Source organism: Molossus molossus, unplaced genomic scaffold (assembly GCF_014108415.1).
Source record: "Molossus molossus isolate mMolMol1 unplaced genomic scaffold, mMolMol1.p scaffold_m16_p_22, whole genome shotgun sequence".
Taxonomy (NCBI): domain Eukaryota; kingdom Metazoa; phylum Chordata; class Mammalia; order Chiroptera; family Molossidae; genus Molossus; species Molossus molossus.
The window spans coordinates 32,193,490-32,211,511 of NW_023425358.1; the positions used below are offsets into that span (position 1 = coordinate 32,193,490).

The window sequence follows — 18,022 nt, forward strand, 5'->3', positions numbered from 1 at the left end:
TATTTTGCATAGGTGGCTAGTGCCTGCTCGAACCTCCCCGGGGAGATGGGCGTGGACTGGGGCAGGGGGTGGAAACCCTCTAAACACCAGAAGACAACACACACGGACTCTGGAATCCTACAGGTCTGAGTTTCAATCCCTGCTCTCCGACTGGGTGACTCTCAGAAGGTACCCCACCTCTCCCCACCTCGGCCTCTCTATCTGTAATTTGGGCACGTTAGAATTATTTGGAGTGATAAACCAGACAATGCAGACAAAGTTTAGCAAATACGCATGGACTACACACCCTTATTCTTGTTGCTACAGCCCCATCACTTGCGAATTGTATGATCTTGGGAAGTTATGAACCCTCCCCCACCAGTGTCTTCATCTGTGCATTGGGGTGATGGTGGTACCTACCTCATAGGGTCTTCATGAATGAAGATAAACGAGTGGGAACGGATTAAGGTGCTTAGTTAACACTACACAAAGCGAATACTTAATAGATGCTAGATATCGCTTATGATTACTGTTACGATCGCAATTCTTGGCTCCTAGCCCTGCTGGGCAGCCACCCCTGCGCAGGGGCCCGTCTTACCCGGGCGGGATGGAGGCACGTGCGCTCACGCTGGTGGCGCGCTGGGGTCCAGGCCGGTTGAGGTTGTTCTGGCCCGGGGTGGGCGCGCCGCTGGGGACGCTCGGGCTCCGCGGGGGCGCCCCGGGGGGCTGCGCGGGTTCGGTGGGGCTGGTGGCAGGCGCGGCCCAGAGCGTGGCGCCGGCGAAAGTGGCGCTGGGGCGCACGGCAAGCGCGCCGGGCGGCCCTCCCGACGGCGGCGGGGGCGGCGGGGCGGCGGGGGGCGCCTTGCGGCGCTGCGAGGCCAGGATGGCGTTGGAGGCTGCGCGCGTGCTGTTGACCAGCAGGCACTGCTGGCAGGAGCAGGGCTGGCCGGAGCTGGCGCCCACGGGCCACGACTGCGACTTGGGGATGGAGCCGACGGTGAGCGGGTAGGCGAGGTCCAGGCGGCGGCGCAGCCGGCGGCGCCTGCGCGTCTGGCGGTTCATCTGCGACATGCTGTTGAAGTAGATGAGGTAGCAGAAGCCGAGCGACGAGAGGTCGAGCCACGGGTGCTGCTTCTCGTAGGCGTTCTGGATCGTGATGCAAATGTCCATGTCGTAGGCCGTCCAGGCGCCGCCGTCGTTCTCCCACTCCCACACGATGCCCTTGCCCGGCGCCGACGACGGGTCGTAGAAGTTGCGCCGCACCGGCCGCATGGTGCCTGTGTTCACAAGGGGAAGAGTCAGGAGGGTGCGGGGCGCGGGGAGCGGGCAGGAGGGTCAGCGCCGAGGGGCTGGGGCTGGGGGAGGTCAGCAAAGGTGGTGTTGAGACACCATGCCAGGCACTCCAGCAAAGCATGGCAGGGGCCAGACAGGTGAGCTCCCTCCACCTCTCAGGGAGGGTCAAGACGGGGCACTGGACTAGTGGTCATCACCGGCCCTGGGGCGCAGGAGGAGGTAAGGGGTGTGGGGCTCCTCTGGCAAGGTGGGCCAGCAGAGTCAGCACCTGCTGTGGGGACAGAGAGCCATGCAGACACGTGGGTGGCAGGCAGACCTTCATTCATTCCATAATTCCTTCTTTAGCTCATTCATTTATTCATACCCCAGTTCCCACGTTCGTACATTCCTCAGTTCATTCATTCAAACATCCTCGCCCCTGCCTGCGGTCAACCACTACACTTTCATTCACACCTGCATTTATCCTCGCTCCCTGGCGCCTTTCCCCACGCACCCCGCCATTCCTCCTCTTACAAACACCCCGTTTTAAAATGTGCGCCCCGTTCGCGTTTTCCTTCCATTTTCTCCATTTGGTATACTTTCTATTTTACCTCTTTATCTTGTTTTCTGTCTCCTCTCGCTAGAATGTCTCCGCCAGGAAGCAGGGACTTGGTTTTATTCACGGCTCTATCCCCAGCGCCTGCACCGTCAATGCCCCACAGGTATTTGTTGAACGTATGAATGAATTCATTAGTTCAGACATGGATCCGTTTTACTCAATTCTTGTGTTATTCCCTCATGCCTTTTGCTCATCCCTGTACCAGGTCATTCCTTTGTTTTTTCATTTGCTCCTTCCTTTAACAAACATTTGCTGACTTTCTGCTCTCTCTCTCTCTCTTTTTAATGTATTAGAACCTTTTATTTATTTTTTTCCTTTATTGATTTTAGAGAGGAACTTAGAGGAAGAGAGATAGAAACATCGATGAGAGAGAACATCGACTGGCTGCCTCCTGCATGCCCCCCACTGGGGATCAGGCCCACAACCTGGGCATGTGTCTTGACTGGGAATCAAACCGGTGACCTCTTAGTGCATGGGTCGATGCTCAACCACTGAGCCACACTGGCCAGATGACTTTCTGCTCTTTGGAAGACTCCATACTGAGTGCTCATTCGAAAAGAACATAATAAACACACGATAACCCAGTCAGGTGGGCATTCATGCCCTCATTTCAAAAATGAGGCCACAGAGGCTTTGCTCCCAACCACTGCTCCGTGACTTCCAAAGCTGTAGATGCTCCCCAAGAGCAAGGCTCCATGGGACACTGGGTTAAGCAGAGATCACCCAAAGTCCAGGCTGCAGGACTTCTCAGAGCCTTTAGCCTGCTCTGTGCGTGGGGCCAGTGCAGGGAGATTCTTTGGCTGGGTTCACGTAGCACACCTGCAGGGAAATTGCAAACTTGACTGCTCCTCAACTGTGGGCAAGTCCCTTCAGCCACCCTAGGTTTCAGTGGCTCCGTCTCGAAAATGACGGTGATGCTAGGTTGTGACTCACCCTGCCCCTCTCACACGAGGCTGCTGGGAGGATTCAGTGAGAAGAGCCACAGAGCACAGTGCGTGGGCAGGGCCCCAAGGCTGGGAGGCAGACTGACCTAATTTCAAGTCCGGACTGCCTGACTTTCCAGCTCCGTGACTATGGTCAGGTGACTCAATGTCTCTGAGCCTCACTTTTCTCATCTCTGAAACGGGCACACGCAGATCTTCCTTGCAGGTTTGCTAGAAGGATCAATCGAGACAAATACTGTCTTTTCTCTGATGATTCCCAAACTGGTCATGTGCAGCCCCAGCCAGACATCTGTGTCCAGTCGCCTCCCCAGCACCTCCCCAGCACTTTTTCAAACTTTTCTGCTACAGCAGAGATCTGACCTCACCCCACCCCAACCTGCTCCTCCTGAAGTCTTTATTGCAGTCACTGGAAGCTCTATCCTTCCATCTGCCTGTGTCACCAAACTCCCTAAGCGTGGACTTCACTTCTTACCTCTAGTCTAGCAGTAAACGCAGTCACCACTACCTTCAGATACATCCCACATCTGATCACACCCTCTCCCCACGGCGCCGAATATACCTGGTCCAAGCCACTGTATGTCTCCTGCCTGGACTATTGCAGTAGCCTCATGGCCGATGGTCTCTGTGTCTGTCCTTGCTCTTTGTAGTCTGTTCCTGACATGGCAGCCAGAAGGATCCTGTTCAGTGCAAAGCAGACCACATCCTTCTGCTGCAAATCATCCTATGGCTCCCGTTCACTTGGAGTGAAAGCCAAAGTCCTGGCCATGACCTACAATGTCACCTCACTGTCTACAAAGCCCCACACTGTCTACAAAGTCCCCTCACTGTCTACAAAGTCCCCTCTCACACACTCCGTTCCAGCCACCCTGGCCTCCTTGCTGTTCCTCAAAACATCCCAAATGCTGTCCAGCCTCAGGGCCTTTGCACTTGCTGTCCCCTTGCCTGGTCTAGGACCTAGCCATGCCTGGATGGTCTCACAGTTTCCTCCCTCCTTTCTTTTAGATCTCTGTTCAAACGTCACCCCTTTGAAAAGACCTTCCCAGACCGCAAGAACGCTACCCTCCCATTCCCATCCTCTTATCTTGCTTTATTTTTCCTCCTGGCCCTTAGCGCTGCCTGACATGATATATTGATCTGCACACGTTCTTTACTCTCTGTCATCTCCCACCAGGTTGTCAGCCCACAAGGACAGAGATCTTGACCACTTTGGTCATGTCTACCTCCCCAGCACCTAGCACAGTGCCTGGCACATAGCAGACCCTCATGACTATTGGTAATCGGCATCCCCCAGGGTGCTTGGCCCAGGAACCTGCAGCCAAGTGGGTGGGAACCCATTCTTGTCCATCCTCCTCCCCCTTCACCTTGCTCAGGCTTCTTCCTCCTGAGCACACACTCTGACTCTCCTTACTTGGGTCCCTACCCAGGGCTGAAGCAGCTTGACCTCTGCGCGCACGCGCTCTCTCTCTCTCTCTCTCTCGCTCTCTCTCTCTCTCTGCCAGGGACTTTTCTTCCCTGCGTCAACTGCCCAGACCCCGAGAGCTGGGGAAATTGAGGCACAGAGCCGTAGCTGCGATAATGAGAGAAGCAGGGAGGGGGTGGGTCCCTGGGCTCCTGTAACGTTCCAGCCAATCATATGAAAAGTTCCCCGGGGCCTCTGGGGCGGCCTCATTCTGATGTCTGATTTATCATTTTAATTGAGTGTGTGCATATTGATTTTTTCCCTTGACAATGATGTTCTTCCAGGGCAGGCTAGAGAGGGGATGAGTTAGAGAGAAACTCCCAGGTCCTGGTCTTGCCTCTGCTCCTGAGTGCTGGTCTTCTCCTCCCAGGGCCTCAGTGTCCCTGTCTGCAAACTCGTGATAGATGAGCTTCAGCTCTGATGTACCACCATCCGCCTCCTGCTGAGGGTTCAGGTGCTGTGTTACCTGGAAGGTGTGATCCCCGATGGGAAGGGGAGGAACGAGACGGGATGGGAACTCACTTTATTTAACCACCTCTGTGTGCCACCGTCTTGAACTGGGCAGAGCAGGGTCAGGGATGGGAGGTGCAGAGTGAAGTGGTTGAAACAACTCAGAAGTCTCACAGGTCATGTGCAAATTCTGGTTCCACATATAGCCTCAGTGTTCTCATCTGTGAAATGGGGGTAGTAACACCTACTGTGGGACAAAGTAAGATAATGTATGTCATGGGTACTTAGCAAAGCGCTTGGCTATAGTAAATGCTTGGTGAATGTTAGCTAAGAGGGCTGTTGTTATTGTACACATTACCCACATTCGCTGTCTCCCGGCCCTTGTTCACTTTGCGAACTCCTATTCACCCAACAAAGCCCTCTATAGGCTCACCTCCTCCAGGAAGTGCTTTTCTGTTCTGCTGCTATAGGTGGCCTACACAGCTTTTTGTTGCATGTCTATCCTTGTATTGTCATCCAATTATTCATTTTTGTTCTTAATCTTCCTCACTGGTTGATGGCTTTCAGGAGGACAAGGATCAGGTCAGTGTTACCAGCACCAGGCCCAAAACCCGGCACAAAGGAAGCATCTGCAACTGAAACAGGCAACCTACTTGGCACAAGTCAGGGCTCAGATGGAGTGGGAAAGAGGAGGAGTCGGTCTTCATGGAGAGGGAGTGGAGATTGGAGCCGGAGCCAAAGCACACACAGGGTCCCCAGGGGTGGGGGTGGGGACACAGCTCCTAAGGGCAGTGTTGGCCAGCTCTGCAACAAAGGACTCTGGGAGCTTCTCCGGGCCAGGTCAGAGCCAGCCAGCCCCGTTGTCCCTCTCTCCAGGGCTCTATTTACCAGGTATTGATTTTCCTGCCTGTTTACTGGTAGTTATTAAAGGCTGCGTCCCTAGAGTCCTTTTCAAACGAGATTGGAACCTGGAGAGCAGGAGTAATTAGGGCAGCTGCTGTCCTCCCCACTGGGCCCTGCACCCCGCAATGAGCTGCTGCCCGTCTGCCTGCCCGTCCACCTCTCCCGCTCCCGCTGGCCCCGGACCAGGCTGAGGGGGGCCAGCTGGCTCCCTGGTGACCTGCCTGGGCTGCGATCTTGAGATTTCCAAGGGAGCAGAGGCGGAAATATTCCTTCTCCTCCACAGTGGCCTTGGCCTAGATTTTCAGCCAGAACAATGGGTCTAAGATGGGGCTGGAGGTTCTTCAGCCCAGGAGACGGGAAGGGCCTCAGACTGGTAGCTTGGAGACACGGCTGGGCTTTCTCACTCACCCACTCTGCTGGGTGTCCTGGAGCAGACCCCCCGCCCCCGCCCCGGCTCATGGGCCCCCGGGGACCCAGCTGCGCTGGCCGCGAGGGCCTGCGTCCCCGTGCAGTTGGGAACCGGTGTCCAGCACGCACTGCTTCTGGGCCTGTTTGTGTGCGTCTGCTTTTGTTGTCTGCCCCCACCCCTCCTCCGTTTCCTAGGAACGTTTGCTTGAAAAATTCCGATCTTGTTCCAGCTGAACTGCGGGGAAAGGGGCTGTGGCCAAATGTCAGCTGGAGGATTGCAGGAGCGGGGCCCCCGAGACCGGGTGTGGGGGCGGCCACAGCGCAGCAGCCAGCGTCCAGTTCATGCTGGGGGCAGAGACAAGAGAGAGAGATGGAGACAGGGTGGGGGACGAGGCAGCTCCAGAGATAGGCGCAGAGACAGAGAGAGACCACGTGCAAGAGAGACGGCCAGAGAGGCCGGGATCAAAGCGGGAAACGCTGAGGCAGATGTAGGGCAGCTGGGGGCAGAGAGATGGAGCTGGGGAGACATAAAGAAACTAAACCTAGAGGCTGCGACGGTCGTGGAGAGTCAGAGAGAACAGGAGAACGCGGCCAGGAGACGGGGAGCGGAGGGGAGAGGCGAGGATGGGCGGTCGCTGCTGAATGGCAATGCAGCCGACGTGGCCGGAGACCACTGCGTGCCAGAGGCTGTCTGCTTCCTTGCACTAACTCCCTTTACACGAGCACGGTTCTTCCAGGGGGGCACCAGGCTTGTTTGTGTTTTACAGATGAGGCCACCAAGGCTCAGAGACCTGTCATCCTGGGAGGGCTGGGAAGGATGATCCATCCGTTCATGTAGTAAAGGAAAGGCCAGGATGGACTGGTTCGAAGGGGTTCAACTCAGCCAGGTGGGAGCCCAGTCTAGGATACTTGCAGCGACGGGGAACATACTACCTCAGGTTTGCCCTCAGTTGTTTTGCTGTGAGAGGTTTCTGATCTGACCCCCTGCCTACAGGTGGGTTTGTGGGGGTCTCGGGTCCCCACTTTTTGCCTTAAGAAAAAGCTGTCTCTGTAGAGAGGCCTGGGGCCTTCCTGCCTGCCTCTCAGCCTCCAAAGGGTTCCTCCCCAGGCTGGGCCAGCCCCAAGGCCCGGCAAGAAACCCCTCCCTCTGGGTGGCTTCCCGGAGGGAAGTGACCTCAGCTTGGGGGCACCCTGACCCTGACGGGAAAGGGGGCCTATGAGAGACAGTCATGGGACATCCTGTCAGGTGGGGGGAGTCCCTCTGCAGGCGGAGGCTTGTGACTAGGGGTTGGGCAGAGGGTTAAGCATGAATTGAGCACCCACTGGGTGCCGGGCCCCAGTAAGGGACTCGATCAAATCCTCCACCAACCCAGAAGCAATCGTAATAAAAATTTGCATTCAGAGAACATGCTTCTGTGACCCTCTCCCTCAACACCACCCCCCTCTCCCCCCCGATGACCTGTATAGCTGGCCAACTCCCAAGACTTCGTGGGAAGACATGGAAGTCTGGCTGGGACAGCGGCCGGGCTGGGATTCGAACTGCAGTCTTTGGACAGGGCACCACCCCTCCGCCCTGTGATCAATAATCCCGCAGTGTTCTGTTTCCCACCAAACTCTCCCAGCGGACTTGTCAAGCTGAGCAACAGCCCATTAGTGGTTTCTGCACATTTGAAGCTGGCCCAGGCTCCTCGGGGTCTGCTGGCTGCCAGGCCAGGGTAGTGGAGACGGAAGGGGAGGGGGCTCTCCAGCCGTGCCCAGGGAAGGCTGAGGGGCTGCAGGGCATGCAGAGAGGTGACCACTTTCAAAATGGTTTTGAAAGGTCCTCTCACCCTGGAGGCTGCTGGCAGCCGAAAGCTGGCTCTGCCCACTTTATGGGCTGTGTGGGGACTTCCCTGTCATCTGGCTTCCAGTGCCCTTGGGTTCAGATCCCCTGGCACAGTGGCAACATCCAAGGGCAGGAAATGAGGGGGTGGGCAGCAGAGGGAGCAGGCAGTGTTCTGTCTCCTGGAGCCCCGTGTGGCCTTGGCAACTGACCCAACCCTTCCAAGCCTCTCCTCCCTCATCTGTGAAACGGACGTAATAGCAGTAGTAGCAGTAGAAGTAGAACCCACGGTGTGCCAGGCACTGTTGTCAATCCACGCAATACTCTACAGAGCAGGCGCCGTTATTACGTCGCCTTGTACAAGTGCTGAAGCACAGAGAGGTGAAGTGACTTGCCCAAAGTCACACAGCTGCTAAGCTCGGAAACCAGGACCTAACCCAGCCAGCTTTGAACTTTCCCCCACTTTCGCTGCCACCACCCTGGCCCAAGTCACCATTGCTGCCTTCCCAGACTATTGCAGTCGCTTCTGTCCTGGGTCCCACCTTCCCCTTCCGCCCTTTGAACTCTAACATATTCTCACGTGGTCGCCGGAGGGATCTTTCACAAACTGACCACATCACTCCTCTGCTTAACACCCATCAGTAGCTCCCTAGGGCCCTTGGAATCCGTCTGGGCTTTTCGGCTCACCTTTGAGACCCAGCACGAGCACCCGAGCAGCCTCCCGCTGTAACCACACCACACTTCTGGTTATTCTCCGGACCCATCGTGCACGGCCGCGCCTCTGTGTACTGGCACGTGCCGTTCCCTCTGTCTGGCCTGTCCTTCCACTCACCACCCCGTTTTCCCGCCTGAGTCTCAACGCAACCTTCATGGTTCAGCGCAAGCACGATCCTCTGGTAATCTTCCCCGCCACCCTCCGGGAGAACCGCTCCCTCCCTGGGGCTCCCATACAGCTTCTCCCTGTAGTACCTCCCACCACGGCACAAAGCTCACTAAATGTCGAGGCATCTGGGTTCCCTCCAGCCTGGGAGCTTCTCAAACTGGGCTGGCTTTCGGCCCCCTTAGCATCCCTCATAGCCAGAAGCACAGGGAGGTGGACGCTTGGAAAATGCTAGCTGAATGAATGAATGAATGAATGAATGAATGAATGACTAAATACACTCAAGTGAACCCGAGTGTGACAAATGACCGGGCTGGAGATTATGAGTGGGTGGTGGATGTGATTTTGGTTTGGTCCACGTACTATTGACATTTTAAAAATATAACGACCAGGCATTTAAACACTGGGGTGGACTTACGCCCGGATGTCAACCATACCAAAATCTCCAAAGATGTGGCCACAAGGATGGGTCTTCTTGGCCACAGCTGGCAGAAGCTGAGTCACAGGTGCCCCGTCCGTGTCTTCACGTATTTACTGAGCACCTGCTGTGTACCGGGCACTAGAGAATAACAGCTGCAAGCCCCCAGCCACTGCACACACATCCGTCAGCTTCCTGCGCCCCGCAGCCATCTGGGTATTCAGTCTAGATGGGGAAACTGGGTCCGAGAGAGAGCGAAAGGGACGTGGCCTACATCGCCTACAAATCAGAGCTACATCTGGACTCCAGGCCCCTTGACTCCCGTTCCCACCGCACAGGTGACTGACACCTTGGAATGAATGAAGCTTTGTTCCCTAGAAGAGAGGGGTGGGGAGAGCTCCATCCACAGCCGTGCGATTTCGGGTGAATTGCCTGCTTCCCCTGGCGAGCTCGGCTTGCAGTCAGAGGGAGAGGGGACAAGGGCTCCGGGGCGGCAGGGGCCCAGCCTGTCACTGGGAGAAGAGGTGGCTCTGCTGAGGCTGCTGGCAGGACTGTGCTGGCCGCCAGGGTTGCCTCCTTTGACGGCCTCGTCCTTTGTTCTGCAGTTCAGGGTGTTCAGCTCCAGGGCCTGGTGCCAGACTCCCTCCCGTACCCCATCACCTGCCTGCTACTCCTGGCTGGGCAGGTGGAGGTGGCAGCCGAGAGCGGCTCCAGCGGGACAAGGAGAACCCAGAGAGGGGGAGGCGTTTGGCTTGAATGGACGCAGCCACACAGGACCCTGGGGCTACTCAGCCCCCAGCCTGGCAGCCTCTGGGGCCCCACGTCCTGGCACTTCCCAGGGTCTATCCCCCTGTATCACACCTGTCACCCCTCCCACCAGAATAGAAGGGCTTGGAGGGCAACAATTTGTGTCTGTTCTATATACTGCTGCATCCCCGGTACCAAGGACAGTGCCTGGCATACAGCAGGTGCTCATTAAACTCCGCTGAAGAAATGAATGACTATTGCCCACAGTCCCACGAGATGAGTGTTGGTGTTAGACTCGTATCACAGAGGAGGAAACCGAGGCTGAGGTTTGCCCAGAGTCTCACGCCCCTCAACCCCCATCCCTAGAGAGCAGCTAGGAAGTCAGCCGCACCAACAAGGCTCCCCGAGGCAGACCGTTTCAGATTTGGGGCCCCATGTCTCGGCTGGTATCAGTCGGGGCAGCTGGGGGCTGTGTCAACTGGGAGGCTAGATGGGCTGGTGGGGGGTGGTCCTGGGGCCTGGAGGCTGCCCGGGGCAGTGGATCCCACTGAGCGTGATGCAGGCATGAGAGGAAGGAGACACAGATGTGGGGGGAGGGGGAGGGCTGGGAGGGCTCTGGGTGCCTCCACATCCTGACAACTCCACACCGAGCAGGAGGCTAGGCCATTGTCCACGGCCTGAATGGGTGCCTCCGCTGTGACCAGTCCTGCCCCAGCCCCTTCCCATGCTGGCCCCTCCTCCCTACCTGCTCCTCACGTCCTCTGTTCCCTCCCCTTAGACCCCCCTGCCCCGCTTCACTCTCTCACCTTCACCCCCTCCATCACAGCCCCACAGCACCGCTATCATCCGCCATCCCCTCCCCCACCACAAACAGCCACTACTGCCCTCCTCATCTGGGCCGCTTTATCATGACCCCCACTCCGCCTACCGTTAACAGCTCCCACCATAGCCCCCATCGCCTCCCACCCCTCCCCGCCTCAGCTCTCATCACCTGCCCTGTCACCTCCCACTCCACCCCTCCTCCTCCTATCACACTTCCATCACCTCTGTCATCTCCAGGTCGGACTCTCCAGCTCCCTTGGACCAATGAGGCTGGAGGGTTGAGAGAGAGCAGGAGAGGATGCAGAGGGAATAAGGGGCCAGGGAACGTGAGAGGAGAGAGAGGAGCTGGGAGGAGGTCCTGGCCCAGGATCCCTCACCCCCAACCCTGCAGGAGCGGGCAGAGCGCTGGCGGCGCTGTCCAAGGTGCTGGGACAGCCGGGCCTGGCGTGGGGCGGGCACTGCAACCTGGATCTGAATCTCCGACCCACCTCTTCCTAGCTCGACCCACCTCTTCCTAGCTCAGGCAGGTGGCTCCCGAGCTAGAGCTAGGAAGAGGTGGGTCCTCAGCTTTGCTATGTGTGAAATGGGTGATGCCCGAGGGCCGGGTGGAAGGAGCCGGACAGCCTGTAAGAAAGTGTCTGCATCAGCCCCGCTGCCCAACGTGCTCAAGTTCTGGCCCCTGATGACCCGTCATTAACCAGCCTGGTTCTGCAGCGTGGCTCTGGGTCCCCAGGGGCCTGACCACTAAAAAGCAGCAGCTGGCAGCCCAGCCAGGCCCCGTGGGATCCAGGAGGCCTCCCTCCTTCTCCTCTCTTTCTGTCGCAGCTCCCCTTTTCCACCCAGGCCCAAGGTCTCCTCCAGGACCTCCACCTCAAAGTGTCCCTCAAGCCATACAGACCCTCAGAGGACTCCTCCTCCAGGAAGTCCTCCCTCTCAGAGGCCTCAGGCACACACTGCCCGCATTACCTGGCCAAAGGCTACCTGCGCCTCTCCTATAAGGCATTACAAACCTTTTCCTACTTGCACCTGGGTGCTGATTATGTGCAAAGTGATATTCTTTGTGCTTTACCTGCATGAGCTCATTTAATCCTCACGACAACCCTCTCAGGTAGGGACTATTCTTATCCCCATTTTACAGGGAGCTGAGGCTCAGAGAGGCCAAGGGGCTTACCCATGCTCACAGAGCCAGCCAAGGGCCGGCCGCAAGGCAGGTCTGTATCTGTGGCCTCATGAGTCAGACGATCCAACTGCTATTCCCATCATGTCTCTGCCTTTGCCTCCACTGGGCTCCTAAGCCAATTAGGCAGGGGTCCTGGCCTCCCTGAGTCGCCAGGGCCCAGCCCAGGGCCTGTCGCTGAGAAGATACCTCTGGATGTCAAATAAAAATGAGGATGGATTTATGGTGTCAGAAGACGCTCTGGAGCCAGATGAGCAGCCAGAGGCAAAAGAGGGGGGTGCTCTGTAAAGGTGGCAATGGGGCAGTGTGACAGGTGGGGATGAGACACCCATGCATGGACTACTTGAACTGCGCCACCATGGGACGGACACCTCCCCACCCAAACATGCATCATCCTCTTGCCCTGATGCCAGGCCCAGCCCCAGGGGCCTCCAAACTTGGCTGTAAGAGGGCCCCAAGGGGTCTTGTAACTAGGGAGCTGGCCCTGGAGGCCTCTGGGTTGCACGGGTTGTTCCTGCCTCAGTAGAGACCCTGACAACAAGTCCCAACAGAGCTCTCAAAGGAGAAGGGAGAGGGCACTTTCTCAGCCAGCAGTGAGTGTCACTGTGTTCTAGATCTCTGAGAACGGTTGGAGAGGCCTGGGTTCCATCTTGGGATGGGTTGGCTGTGTTACCTTGGGCAAGTTACTCAACCTCTCTGGGCCTCAGTCTTCTATCTGCTTAGGAGTATAAATTTGAGCAGTGTTTTTCCTGGTGAAGACTGCTCCTCCATCTGGGAGGCCTCACCCAATCCCCAGCAGCCTGAGCATGTCCTCAGGTGGGATGTTTCCATAAAGGCAGGGGCCAGGCCTAAGCGGAGCCCAGGCCACCCACAGAAGGGACCATATAGGCTTAGGAGATGCTGAAGCCAGCTGCCACCTGTTCCTCCAGACTGACAGCTTGGGAGCGGAGGCACAGTTGTGTTTTGAGCCTTGGGGACAGCAGGTGTGAATGGTCCCCAGCCTGGCCTCCCCCGGCCTCAGCTGTCCCATCTACAGAATGGGCAGAAGGCTGCTATAAGTTCCCCCAGCAGCAGAGGAAGAGGAGAATGGGAGACTCCAGCCCGTCAGAAAGGTAGCCCCCTCCCCTCTGCCCCCAGCCACGAGTCCAGGGGGGAATCTGGAAATTGCCGGGCAAGTGGCTAAATCATATCTCATCCGGTTGTGGGGACTGGGTGGAAAATCCAGGCTCTGGGCGAGGTCCTCGGTGGCGGTGGGGGTGGCAAATGACCCCCACGGAAGTTGTGGCCTCACAGGGGGACACCACTATGTGTGATTGAAGGTCACGTGGCCCAGGGTCACAGTATTCCTCCTCCATGTGGGCTCCGGACCTGTCGGGCTTCAAAGGGAACCTCACACACTGTGGGGAGCAATGAAAATAGCCCAGGGGTGGAGAGGTGAGGAGGCACCAGCTGAACAAACAGCAGCCCCCATGGGACCTGGCCTGGCCTCTCCCCTGTGGCTGAGCCTGTCACCTGGCTTTCCTCTACTGGCTGCAGGAGAGGCACAGGGACAGGGCATTTGCATGGCTGTGGGGTTCTGTGTGCACACCTGCTCATGCATGGACCTGCCCCGGCACACACCACAAGGCCTGTATTTCAGCATGGACACGCGTGGCACCAGCACTGTCTCACCCCACAAGGCAGGTTAAGAACATGATAGGACAGGGGTTAGCACACTGCAGTCCGCGGGCCGGCTGCCTTTCCCCTGCTTCTGTGCGGCTCCCAGCTGAGTGAGAACAGCCGCACTCATTCATTTACATACTGTTCATGGCCGCTTTTACGCTACAGTGGCCGTTGAACTGTTTCAGCGGAGACTGTAGGGCCCGCAGAGGCCAGGATTGTTACTCTCTGACCTTACCAGAAAGTCGGCCGGCTCCAGTGTTCAGGCACTAGCAAAGCTGAGCATGCTGCTCTAGCCCCTAAAGTCAAGTTCAACTTCAATGCGCTTATCGAGAATTCTACAATGACAGAATCTAGATAGAAGCTGTGTTCATTTCCGTACATCTATGCGAGCTTTGGGTTTTACAACTTTATATTGTTTTATGTGTGTGAGAGAGAGAGAGGTCTAAAATCTTTTTAAGGTTTAGGATCTCCCACTCATTTCTTGTGCATCCGTAGTATTCAGCACATGGTGGGTGATTAGTCAAGGTTTGTGGGGTAAAATAACAGGCTTGGTTCTCTCTATCAACCCAGCAACCTGGCAGCAAAGCGATGCTGTTGCCCATTTCACAGATGTGGAAACGGAGGCCCAGAGAGGTCATAACATCTGCCTGAGGGTCTTCCCTGGACCATCAACAGTGAGAACAAGACGTCCTGGGAGAAGTGGGGCATATCCTGTGACATGTCTGGTGGGGAGGCATCGTGCTCCTCCCTCCAGTAGTTTTCCATGCATTCTAGGCCCCCTGCCCACCCCATCGGTTCCCAGGCCTTCCTCCCGCGCTGGGGGTCTGGCAGGCTCCCAGGAGCCCATGAGGGGTGAGTGCGTTTCTTCCCTTTCCGGCCAGCAGGGGCAGGTGTGGAGTGAGCGGTTCCGGAGGGGGTGTGGGGAAATGACTGAGGATGAACTTCTGCGGTCCCAGAGAGGTGACACTGTGCCAGAGTGGCCACCGGGAGTAAGAGCTACTGAAAGGGGGAAAGAAGGGAGTTTGCGGAGCTAGGAACCCAAGTGGGGGTGCTGTAAAGGGAAAATGGCCCCTGAAAGGGGGGATCAAAGACAAATCGGCCTGTTAGGCAGCCTTGGGTGGGGCTGTCTCCGTTCTAAGGATCCCCTCCAGTACTAGCTCTGAATCTGCAGAACCGAACACCAAGCCGGTGAGGAGCCCATCTCCTCCTGCGGTCAGACCCCCGCCTTCCTGGAAAAGCCGGAGGGAGCAGAGAGGGGATCCCTAGCACTCCTCACTTCTCAAAGGGATGCTACCCCTCTGTAGGAATCGGCATGAGGCCTTGATGGCAACTTGCTCAAAATATTTAAAGCCCTCTTTGTGGGGCTTTAAACCACATCTTGTATCCAACCTCATCCTGTATCACCTTCCTCACATTTACGGCACACCAAACACAATGGATTTGAATATACTCTACTCCTTCCCACCACAGGGCCTTTGCACTGGCTGCTCCCTCTGCCTGGAACAGCCCCCCTCATTTATTCTTCAAACTTCCATTCTAGCATCCCTTCCTCAAATGAGCCTTCCAGGACAATCCCTAAAGCAGGTTCATTTCATATTCTCAGACCTGATTATCTGTGAGATGACGTGTTTGTTTGCTCCCTGGCTACACGGGGACCTCCAGCCTAGGTCATCTAGTGGAAAACCTCTACTCAGGACCCTGGCTGGCTACTCAGGACTTCTTGCAGTAGTCTAGTGCTTAGCACAGGGTTGGCTACACAGCAGGAAATCAATAAGCGATCGTATGAGGGCATGAATGAAGGCATGGCACCGCCAGCGGCTCAGGCAATGCCCGGAGTTATGGAAACATAGATGCACTGAGAAGTAACATCAAGAAGCCATGTGTTACGGGTTTGCCTGTGTTTCCACACTTGGCGACCACTCTATAGGCACTAAGCTGTGTTCTAGAGTAGAGTCCCCCACCAGAACTTTCTGCCATGATGGCTATGTTCTGGGTCCAGTGTGTCAGCCACGAGACACAGGTGGCTACTGAGCACTGGACATGTGGCTAGTAGGACCGAGGAACTGAATTTCCAATTTTATTTCATTTTAATTAATGTAAATGTAAATAGTCATGGGAGGTTTGTGGCTGCCGTATTGGACAGCCCAGCTCTGGAGAGAAGGGACGTGTCCTACTATCTCCAAGTCTGTCACCCACAGTTCTACCATCCAGGGATTCACAGGAAGCCCCCAAACCTCCATCAGCTGGTCCCTGGGGTCAAACATGACAAGGATTCTTTGGCAGCCTTTATGAAGCAGGGACCCACCGTCCCCCGCTGCCCACCAACTTGTCACAGAGACCACCAGGCAACAACGACGCAGGGAGATGGTGATGGCATGTCTCTGGAACAAAGATGCTGGGACTGGGCCTCTCCATTTTTATCACCATCATCACCTGTCATACGACCACCAAGAATGCCACCAACCTCCTTCTCTCCATCATCACCGCCCCATCTCACCAACCCTAAGACAACCACCAACACAGCCACGAGCACCTCCAGCACCAATTCCACAATCAACACTCCCACTGACATCACCACCGATACTACTTCCTCCGTCATTACCACCCTGCCCCTCCATCAACCTCACCAGCATCATACCACCTCAGCACCACCATCTGGAGCCAGGGCAGGACACCAGTTAAGAGCTTTGACTCTAGATTCAATGGCCTGGGCTTGAATCCCAGTTCTGAGTGTAAATGCCTTAGCTTCTGTGAGACTCAGTTGCTTCATCTGTAAAATGGGATGATGACGGCTACTACCGATACAACAAGACTTACTTCCTATGATGGTTGGGAAAAAATCAAATGGGGAAGTGCCTGGAACGTCCTTTTGCTATGATAATTGAGTGCTGGTGTTCTACGTTCTGTGCTCAGGGAGCACAATTTTATTTAATCCTTACACGGCGGTGAGAGCTATTAATCCATTCATTTTACAGATGAGGAAACTGAGTCTAAGCGGGGTGATGATGTAACTTGATGAAAGCCCTACTGAAGTCTTAAACTGGACTAGGCTAGGCTGTCCCTTTTGTGGGGAGGAGTGGGGATCAGCTGACTGGCCGTCTGACGGTCCAGCTCCCTCCTCAGGGATGCTGGGGGATTTCAGCATCCCACCAGAGAAGGTGGTGCTGAGGTAGTGATGCTGGTAGTGTCTGGGTCTCAGCCTGGCCCGACGGGTGGGGTGGGGTGGGTAGCGAGTCCACTCACCTGTGTCCTGGCGGAACTGGTGCATGGACTGCAGGTCGATGATGTACGGCACCAGCTGGGCATCCACCTGCCCCAGGACCACAGAACCGCGGGCATCTTCCTTGAGCACATTCTCGATGTGGTGGCACACAGTGGCCGTGTAAGGTCGCCAACGGTTGTGCTCATTCAGCCACTCCCACACCACCACTCGGGCCACATTCTGGGGTGGGAAGCCCAGCCCGCTCGCCGGCATCATGACACCCTGGCCTGGCCGTGACATGGCCGCCTCAGGGGCCACGGCCCCACTCTTGCTGGCCCAGCTCCTCCTGGGCCTGGGAGCAGGCAGGGGACTTCCTCTCTCCCCAGGGGAGCAGCAAAGGCTGTCTGGCCTCCTTTCTAACCCCCTGTCCTCTGTGAGGCCCAGAGACCTCAGTTAAATGAGAGTGGGTGGTGTTCCAGGCTCCAAGGACCCCTTCCCGCTCGCTGTCTCAGATAAAGGGTGCTTCTCTGGAAAGCAAGTGTCTTTCTTACGATGAGGGGAACGTTGCTCTACATTCCTTGGGTCCCTGACTCAGATAAGGGAGTGAGGCAGCGCCCTACTGTAGGTCCAGTCTCTTGCCTGCTGGTCTCCTGTCCTTCCCGGTCAGCGCAGGGCCTGTCACCCAGGAGGCCTGGCCCAGCCTGCTGCTCTCCGCAGCGCCCAGCCAGCCCTCTGCGCTCACGACCGCGTCCCAGACCCTGCGCCCGGCTCCAGTGGGGCTGCTTGCTTTGTCTGGGGTCCGCCCCCCCGACGGCTCCTGCTGACGGGGGTGTCCCTGTGCCCCTGGTCCCTGCCCCACGGAGTCCTGGAAGGCCTGGGTGGCTGAAGAATGCACGGGGGAGGGGTGCGACGCGGTTCCCTAGCCAGACGCCGGCCGGGCTGCGGCTCCTGAGCTGCTGCGCCGGGGACGAGGGGGGCGGGGGCCCGTGGGCACGCCCCACCCCACTCGTGCTCGCGACCTGCCGGGAGACAAGGAGAGAGGGCCCTTTAAGAATAGAGTGCGGCACCCCCTCCTCCTTCCCAGGAGAGCAATCGCCTGAGAACAATGGGGAACCGATGGGGGGGAGCAGCAAGGGGGCTCGGGGGTCGCCTCCCGTGTTCTATAGGAGCAGGCCTGAAGGCAGGCTGGGGCCAGGGAACGATTTTCCGAGACTCTCGCCTGCGACGCCCCCTCCTCAGCTTCCCGAGCGCTCTCCTC

At 56.9% G+C, this 18,022-nt stretch overlaps 1 protein-coding gene across 1 annotated transcript in view; it reads right to left on the reverse strand.

Moving 5' to 3' along the window:
* Nucleotides 1-17,718, reverse strand: part of DTX1 (deltex E3 ubiquitin ligase 1) — a 33,090-nt gene extending 15,372 nt beyond the window's left edge. Inside the window, exons 1-2 of the mRNA XM_036276692.1 lie at nucleotides 16,806-17,718; nucleotides 578-1,256 (exon numbers count right to left, since the gene is read on the reverse strand). Coding sequence (XP_036132585.1) covers nucleotides 578-1,256; nucleotides 16,806-17,064 — 938 coding nt within the window. The 5' untranslated portion in view covers nucleotides 17,065-17,718. The remainder of the gene's footprint in view (nucleotides 1-577; nucleotides 1,257-16,805) is intronic.
* Nucleotides 17,719-18,022: the final 304 nt, after the last annotated feature.